General features: G+C 36.5%; 1 protein-coding gene across 1 annotated transcript; it reads right to left on the bottom strand.

The window, feature by feature from the left end:
• Nucleotides 1-231: 231 nt before the first annotated feature.
• On the bottom strand, nt 232-2,118 carry LOC126671673 (probable carboxylesterase 15). The gene is made up of 2 exons (XM_050365463.2): nt 1,317-2,118; nt 232-665 (listed from the first exon to the last, which is right to left on the bottom strand). The coding sequence occupies exons 1-2, from the start codon at nt 2,081-2,083 to the stop codon at nt 362-364; spliced, it is 1,071 nt and encodes a 356-aa protein (XP_050221420.1). The 5' UTR covers nt 2,084-2,118; the 3' UTR covers nt 232-361.
• Nucleotides 2,119-9,813: the final 7,695 nt, after the last annotated feature.

Raw genomic sequence — 9,813 nt, 5'->3', positions numbered from 1 at the left:
GAATTACAACACACACTGTATAAGAGCTGTGCAGCATTGATTGCGAGTTCAATTCTTCTCACAATGCTTTTTCTTCGCAACGATAGAAAAATAAAGATATTAAATATTATTACACAGATATAAACATAAAATATTATGTATATAAAATACAAAAATGTATAGAAATTGTCATTAGGTATTAAATAAAAATATTTTTACGGTTGCTTTCATGCATTATCAAATTACGCCGAATTTAATAAATAAACCCGATCTATAAATTTAAGAACCGTACTGACTTTTGACTTATTATAATATAGATGAATGCTCCCATGGAAGCATAAATTAGGCAATGGAGTAAAAATAAAGAAGACAACAGACAATATTATGAATTTTGAATGATAAAATCTTTGATGAGAGACATCAACTCGATCGCTGGTTGTGAATTAGGATGAATGGTGAAAAACCCATGTTGCTGTCCTTGGAACCCAACATATTTGATGTTCTTCCCAAAAGCTTTTAATCTCTCTGCATAATCCTTCGCACGATCTTTCAGTAAATCACTCTCACCCATTACCACTAGAATCGGATCAAGTTTCAGTTGTTCAAGACTCTGGCTTCGTGGTCCAAATGGATTCACTAGGGGGTGATCGGTTGTCTCGCCAATCGGAATCGATAATCTCCAAAATCTATTCATATGTTAATACAAGATGCTTTAATTTATACTCATGTTAAAAACTATGAGATACTCGTTGTATTCCAAAATGATACATCGTTTAAAAATCAACTAAATTAATTAAAAAATCAATTTTTATTTTTATTTTTTTAATTTCTAAAATATATTAATTAGATTTTTTGGTGTATATTATATTGATAAATGAAATAATTACTTTATTTAAGAATAATTATATATTTTTAAGAAGGATAACTGAGACTCTTAATTTGTAGATTATTAACTAAATAGAAAACATAGCGAAGAATTTGAGACGTTAAAAATAACAAGGTGATTTATCAATTTGGAACGAAAAAAATAACAAAACAATTGTATTTATTTGTAATATTAAAAAAAATCAACAGTTCAATTTGCCAATTTATAAATTTTGACAATAAAAACGGAACAATAAAAAATAAAGCGTTTAATTTGGAATTAAAAGTTATAAATTTTATTTTTATTTTTATAAGTTTAATTAAATTTACGACTAATTTAATTGTAAAATCGTATTTTTAATATTTCGGTTAAAGAGATTTTGATTAATCAAATTAGGATCAATTTAAATACTAATTAAATGCTCATTTCTATTTAAATGTTGAAGACTATAAAAATAGAAAAAACAGAAAACCTGTCGATGAGTTCCCAATTAAGGAAGGCGTCTTTAGGCCCCTCAGCTTCTGATACAGACCTCACAGTGCCACCAAAAAAGGGCGCTAAAAGTACATAACCCCTCACCTGAACCGGAGACAACTCCGGCGAACCAGCTCCTAAACGAACAGCTAAGTTATGAGCAATATTCCCACCTGCAGAATCCCCAGAAATAAACACCTTACTAAAATCAGCAACCTCCGTCAGCCACGCATCCGCCTCCGAAACCGCCTGAGCTTGAAGCCACTTCACCGCCGTGAAACCATCCTCAATGGCATCCGGAAGCCGGTTTTCGGGAGCTAAACGGTAGTCCGGAGCAATAACCACCGCTTGAAGGTCGGAGGCAAGCTTGAAGCAGTAGTTTTGACAGTTGGGCCAAGTACGTGAGCCAATGCAAAAGCCACCGCCATGAATGTAGTAAAAAATGGGAAGCTTTTTGGAAGAATTATTATGCGACGGTTTGTAGAGGCGGAGGTGGAGGTTATTTGCATGGTCGAAAAGGACATCTTTCCATGCAACGGAACCATCGTCGTTCACCGGAAGTTTGAAGCTTGGTTCCGATGACCGCCAGATTGAGCCGTCGCTGTAAACGCGGAGGACTCCTCTGCATTCATCAACCTCATGGGACATTTTTAGTTTTGGGTGGTGCCATGAGAATGGAAATGAAGGATTAAGTAGAGAAGAAGGAAAGAATAGGAACAGAGAATGAGTTAAAAGAGGGTGGCTTTTGGTTAAGGAAGATGACATTTTGTTTCACTATCTTTCTATGTAATAAGACAAAATTTTGGACGTGCTGCCTTTTTTTTAACATAATAATTCATTTTTGTTTAAAACATAAAATCATATGACATGCAAGTAAAATGATGGTTTGTTTAGAAATAGGCCTAATGTCTTAAAAAAACCCCGACCTTTTAGCCACTTTTCAATCATACCCTGACGTTGCAAATTTGTCAATTTTACCCTATTTTGCATTTTTGTGTTTCAATTGTACCCTGAAAAATTAAATTAACGTCTTTTGCGTTTGGAAATTTGTTTAAAACATTCTACATGTCTCGCATATATTAATTGTATATTTTTAAAATTTATTTAAATTTAGTTAAATTAATTAAGAATTTAAATTAGTGTTAATTTGATTATGGTTTTTAATTAGTTTTTAAAAATAAAGGACTTATTTGTACTTTTTTGAATAAAAAAAAAATTTAATTTCATGTTTAGACTTAATTAATTGAATGATTTCATCATTTAAGTAAAAAAATTAACAAAAATTAAAATATTGGGGTACAATTGAAAACGGAAAATTCAAAAGTGGGTAAAATTGACAAATTTTCAACGTCAGGGTAGAATTGAAAAAAAGTTTAAAGGTGAGGGGTTTTTGAGTGATTAGGCCTTAGAAATATAGTACAAATCCGAATTTTTAATTTTGGGTAGTTCTTAATATGTCTCGTCAATTTATATATTAATTAAATTTATTTTAAGAGAAAATTAAATACTCTATTTTTAAAAATAATTTGATTTCCTACCTTAATAAGGAAAAGATATAGAAAATACCTCACCATTTTAATATTTTTATTTTTTTACTCTAAAACATATTTATATTATAATTATACCTACTATTTATTAATTTTTTACTCCAAATATATTTTTCCTACTCCTATCATTAGTTGACCTTTTTTATATTTGTCTTTTTTTTTTCTCTCTCATCTCTCCTCGCCCTTTTCTTCTTCTTCTTCTTCTTCTTCTTCTTTTTCTTATTCTCGGGTTCTTTTTTCTTCTTTTTTATTTCTTCTTTCTTTCTTTATTTTTTTCTTTACTCTACCGCCGTCCTTCATCGCTCTGCCGCCGTTCCTTCGTCGCTCCGCCGCCGTTCTTTCACTGCTCCGCCGTTTTTTATATTTAATTTTGGAAATATTTTCTCAACTCGTGGTGATTAATACGATTTATTTTAATTTTCAGATCTAAAAGAACTACTCTTGAATTTTCTCATTTTTAGATCTAAACATTTGCATTAAAAACGATTTTATACACAAAAATTGATTTTCTGCAAAAAAAAAAAAAGCTTCTGATTATCATATGAGTATCATCACTGCATTATCATGTAAGTATCATAACACTGCAGAAAAAATTGATTTTTTTTATTAAAAACAACTTCTGATTATCATGTTATTATCAATATATTATCATTTCGTTATCATAACACTGCAGGAAAAAAACCTCTAGTTATCATGTTATTATCATATAACACTATAGTATGATAACTAGATGATAATGAAATATGATAAGATTATGATATTTGGATGATAATGTACGTGAAAATATAATTATAAAAAGATTCATGATACCAGTGATAACCAGATGATAATTAAATAATAAAGTAATGATAATAGTATGATAATATGATACCTATATAGAAAACAATGCATAAAAATTATGATAACGAGATAATAATGTGAAGATAGAGTAGTATGATAATTGGATGATAATGTACGTGAAAATATAATTACAAAAAGATTCATGATGCCAGTGATAACCAGATGATAATTAAATAATAAAATTATGATAATAGTATGATAATATAGTGATAATAACATGATTATCATGTTATTATCACTATAATATCATTTTGTTATCATAACACTGCATGAAAAAAACAACATCTGATTATCATGTTATTATCATAATATTATCATATAACACTGCTGTATGATAACTAGATGATAATGAAATACGATAATTGGATGATAATGTACGTGAAAATATAATTAGTAAAAGATTCATGATACCAGTGATAACCAGATGATAATTAAATAATAAAGTTATGATAATAGTATGATAATATGATACCTATATGGAAAACAATGCATAAAAATTATGATAACGAGATGATAATGTGAAGATAGATTAGTAGGATTAGGTTCTTATTGATAATAAAATGATAATGGTATGATAATATGATACCTAAAACAAATTACAAAAAAATTATGATAACGAGATGATAATAATCTGCTACATACTATACTAATAATGACATGATAATAAAATGACAATGCAATATGATATATTGATAATTATATGATAAGGTGAAACTGTGATAATCATATGATAATGTAATATTGTGATAATCATATGATAATATGATTTTGTCTAATATTATCCAGCAGTATCATCACATTATCATATAATAATCTGTTACATACGATACTGATAATAATATGATAATAAGATGACAATACGATAGGATACACTGATAATTACATGTTAAGATGAAACTGTGATAATCATATGATAAAGTGATACAGTGATAATCATATGATAATGTGATACTGTGATTTTTTATTTAATTCAAATAATTTTTGAATATGCTATTAGTATAATAAAATATTTAAATAGTAGTATATATTTATAAATTATAAAATATTTGATAATGCTGAAATAAATGAAAATAAAATGTTTTATTTATTGGTAATTTATAATAGCAAATTTGTTAATTTAAAGTATGAAGAAATAAAAAAATACCTAATTTAAAAAAGTTTGTAAAAGTTTGAAACAAGTAAACAAAATAAAAGTTTGAAAAGAAAGAAAAAAAAAGACGTCAGGTATGGAAAAAGAGAGAGAGGAAGAAAAAGAAAGAAAAAGAGAGAGAAAGGGAGAGAGAGTGTGTCAGAGAAGCCTATTATATAGGCAGAGTAAAATTCTAATAAATTAGACATGGAGAGTAAAAACATCAAAGTGACCAAATCATGGAGTATTTCTATTGACTTTTCCGTGTTGAGGTAGAAATTCAAATTATTTTTTTTTTTTAGGTAAATTCATAAATCTCTCTTATTTTAATTATTAGTAGTTGTTTCCACCGGCCCAGAGGATTTTTTTAGAAGGCCTGAAATACGTCGGCCCACAACTAAAAGGAACGAGCTGAGCGGGCTTATATGGGATTTTAGCCCAATAAGAGCTGTATTATTTTAGCTTTTTTGTTTCTATTTGTCTTTTAGGAGATTGAATCTCATTAGAATTATGACTCTTTATTAGGCTTTGTTCCGTATAAATAGCTAGTATTATTATGTATTATTTTTCATCAACACATCATTAATCAAAAACCAAAACTCAGGCTTTTTATCTCAATCTACGGATTGAATCTTAGTTAAGGAGTAGAATTGATATTATTCTCGCTTGGATCTCAGGATTCCCATATTAATACTGTTAGTTTAATCGAACGGCGGCAACGTCATTCACAATTTGGACAACGTTACTTGAATTCAGGTTACGTTACTTGAATTAGGGTTACGTCATTCAAATCATGTTTACCTCATCTAGAATCACCCCGGTTAAAGCATCAGTACCTAAGGTTACCCATTAATAAATTCAAAGGTTTGAGCAAGGTGAAAATTTCGCGAACATCTTTTGGCGACTCCACTGGGGACGGTTTATGGTCATCACAAAAACCAGAGTTTTTTCAGACGATTACAGGGAAACTCGGTCTCAAATCCGAGCGAAATTTCAAAGGAAATTCAAAGAAACGGAACAATACGACCCCGAAGTCATCACAATCATGGCAAAAGGATACAAGCAGCCGCAGACCAAAGGAGTTCAGAATACGAAACTTGAGATGATTTCTGCTAGTAACAAAGCCAAGGAAGACGATAACCTGGAGAAAGAGTTCAATGAATTTTCCCATGAAATACCACCTACTCGCCCGTCGTTATCCAGAGCCGATTTTACCATTATGAGAGACGAAATAGTTCAGGAAAATCGACATATGTTTGACGGAGCGATGCAACAGATGTCCAATGCCTTCAAGGGGATGTTGGCCGATCAGGCCGTTGTTCAGCAATCAATCGTGAAGAATTTAAGCAACTTAACGAGCTCGATGGACAATCTGGGAAAGATCTTTTCGGGGCAACCAATGACCGATCAGAACTACCGTAGGGCCGATTATACCTCGACGTCACAAAAAAATGGCGGCATCGGTAATTCGGTCGGCGCAGGGCAATCGCCGGGTAAAGTCGGTTTCACTTATGGATCAGTACGGTTGTTAACACGCCAGGAGGGGGACACAGGTGCCAAGGGAGATCCATCCGGCTCAGGAACCGGGAGACACCAAGGCAACGATCCATCCATCTCAGGAACCGGGAGGCACCAAGGCAACGACCAGTTGCAGGGGCAACAACGCCCGAACCAGCAGCCGCCGCAGGATAATTTCTACGGAAGCGATAACACCCCTATGGGAGACGGCATCAACTTGTATAATCGGGGGCAATTGCTCGATGAGCTAGAAGAGTTGAAAGTGGATGTACGAACGATGCCTAGGCCAACGTATATGAAACCATACACCGATTGGATTGAAAGTTATACCCATTTCCTAGGGGGTACAAGGTGCCTGAATTTAGTTTATTCTCAGGTGAGGAAAAAGTCAGTCAACTGTGGAACACGTTGCGCGATTTTTGGCCCAATGCGAAGAGGCTGAAGCCCATGACTTTTGGAAGTTGCGTCTGTTTGCTAGCTCCCTCACCAAAATGGCATTCACATGGTATTCTCACTTATCGCCGAACTCGATCGGCGCATGGAAAGACTTGGAAATAAAGTTCCATGAAGAATTCTACAGAGCGCCACCCGATGTTACCTTGGCCGATTTAGCAAGAATCTCCCAATTGCAAAGTGAGTCGGTCGAGAAATATATCGGCCGTTTCCGGAACTTGAGAACAAGGTGCATGACTCAAATCTCCGAAGGAGATTGCGTGCCAATGGTTGTGAAAGGAATGAACTTCGCCATGAGGGAACATTTCGAAGGTCACCGCTTCAGGGACTTGTTTGAACTCACCAACAGGGTTACGAGTTACGAGCGATTACTCCAGGAAAAGGAACAGAGGCGAGGTTCCTCAAAGGGTACCTACTACCGAGATTAGTTAGACGTCGCGGTCATTGCAGATAGTGAAGATGATTCATCAGATGACGAAGTATGTATGGCCGAGTTCTTAGGTAAAAAACCGGCGGAATGTGCAGCTTTGAGAAAACCAGGGTATGTGAAAAAGAACAAGGTATCGGTCATCCAGAAGGAGTACTCGTTCGAATTGACAAAAGCCGACGATATCTTCGATGCTCTACTGAAAGATGGGCAAATCTTTTTATCTGAAGGCCACGTCATACCCTCAAGTGATGAACTGGTTGTCAAAGATTATTGCAAATTTCATAATTCTTGGAGACATAGCACTAATAATTGCGTGGTATTCCGAAACGTGGTCCAAAAGGCGATAACCAAAGGAAAATTGTTGTTTCCTGCCAAAAAGGAGGCCGATGCAAAATACATCGCCATTAATGCAATTCGGCCCAATTTGGATCAAGTGTTAGGTATCAGAAAAGTACTGGAAAAATGGAGCGCTAAGAAACCACGACAAAGAGTAGTCATGAATAACACGGCTAAGCAGCATCGGACAATCAAGCCGATCAAGCCAGAACCGACTTGCCAGCATTATCAGCATTGCCAACGGCATCCTCGGACTGAATTCGTCCAAAAGTTCACCATACCAAATCCAAAAACGTTCAGACCGAGGTCACCCACGAAGGAATGGCAGCAGCACATTCCCTCTAGACAAAAAGGTACATCGGTCTTCAAAAAGGTGTTCAGGCCAACAGAGGAGACCCCTCGTATGACAAAAACACAAAAGAGTCGAATGCAAAGAATGCGCCAGGAATCGCGACTGGTCGCATCAGAGCCCGATGTAGCGATGGGAAGCCGATTTCCGGCCAAGGACCGATTGTCTACTAATACACCTACTCTCGGTACTAAAAGGCCGATCCAAGATAGACTGGGGGCAACCAGAGACGGTCTAGAAAGACCCCAAGATAATCATAATCGGCCAGCTGCCGATTCCGCTGAGGCACCAAAACGAAAACTCAGAAAAATTTGGGTAGAAAAGAAACGAGATGCGGATAGAGTACTACTTTCGCCTACGGCAGCAAAGGTTGAGAAATCGCCAAAAGGAGATAGGCGCTCATATAAAGATGTAATCTTAACTCACGCGGATGGCCAGCTAAAAGCTTGGGTTCCAGTGGAGAAAGACTTTGTTGTGGTACACCAAGATGGACAACTCAAGGCATGGGTTCCAAAGAATGACAACTGAAGCGAGGTCCAAGTGGTTACTCTGCCAGATTCTTTCAGGAATAAACTAGGGCAGAAATCGATATTGGATGGAGATGTGATAATCTCGGACGAGAACAGTGCCGATGCCTCAGCAGTTGTTTCTTTAAGCAAACCCCCGTTGAGGATGACGAGGCATATCAGGCCATTATACATAAAAGTCGAGGTAAATAGCGTGGCTATTGGAAGGGTGCTGATTGATAACGGCGCAGGAATCAACATCCTACCATCCTGAATGCTCAAGAGGCTTGGAGTAGAACGACACCAACTCGAGTCCACAGACGTTTATATGACAGACTTCGCTGGAGGTGAGACTCCCGCCGAAGGGTATATCACCCTGAAAATAAAGGTTGGCCGAGTCGAAACAGAGGAAGGATTTTTTGTTGTCAATGCTAGGGGCAACTACAACGTATTACTCGGCCGTGATTGGATTCATTCCAACATGCGAATCCCCGCCACCATGCATCAGATGTTAATATTATGGCGGGAAGCTGGGGAGGCCGAGATAGTACAGGGCGATCCAAGCCCTTTCGGCGAAGATAACAATGTGCTAGAAGCTATGATGTACGGCGAGCAGGTAAAAATATCCAGTCTTTAAGTCATCGCGATACGAGCAGCGTCGGGATTCTCGTCAACGCGGATCGGCCAACAGTCATCACCCTCGGAGGCAGCGGCCGATCTACAATCTTACAACATTCTGATGGATAGACGACATATGGAGTTGCGAAATAAAGTCCGAGACTTGGCACTTAGTCACGGGGTGCTTTCCGCGGAATGCATATACGAGGATCAGGATCAAGATCCTACTGGTACCTTGAAAATAGAAGACCTCAAAATCGCGACGGGGAAGTTGGGAGACGATCCAGCTCAAGTCCAAGATGAGCTTTTAGAGGTTGATTTAGGATCGGTCACATTCCCCAAGCCGATATACATTAGCGCAAACCTCGACGTCGCCGTCAGGGACGAGCTGATAATGTTTCTTCGAGAGTGCAAGGATTGTTTCGCGTGGTCATACGCGAAAATGTCGGGCCTGGATAAGTCCATCGCCGAGCACAAGTTACCCTTAATAAATGGGTTTCGCCCGTTTAGGCAACCACCTCGACGAATGTCAAAGGAGGTCGAAGAGTTGATCAGGGAATAAATTAATCGGCTTAAGAAAGCTAGCTAACTTTATACGAGAAGCTAAATACACAGAATGGCTGTCCAACATAGTGCCCGTAATGAAGAAGAACAGCAAACTAAGAGTATGCGTCGATTTCAGAAACTTGAATCTAGCAACACCAAAAGACGAATATCCGATGCCGATAGCCGATATGTTGATCGATGGAGCGGCTGGGCACACTATCCT

The sequence above is a fragment of the Mercurialis annua genome, linkage group LG1-X (genome assembly GCF_937616625.2).
Source record: "Mercurialis annua linkage group LG1-X, ddMerAnnu1.2, whole genome shotgun sequence".
Lineage (NCBI taxonomy): Eukaryota > Viridiplantae > Streptophyta > Magnoliopsida > Malpighiales > Euphorbiaceae > Mercurialis > Mercurialis annua.
This window is presented reverse-complemented; position numbering and strand designations above follow the sequence as displayed.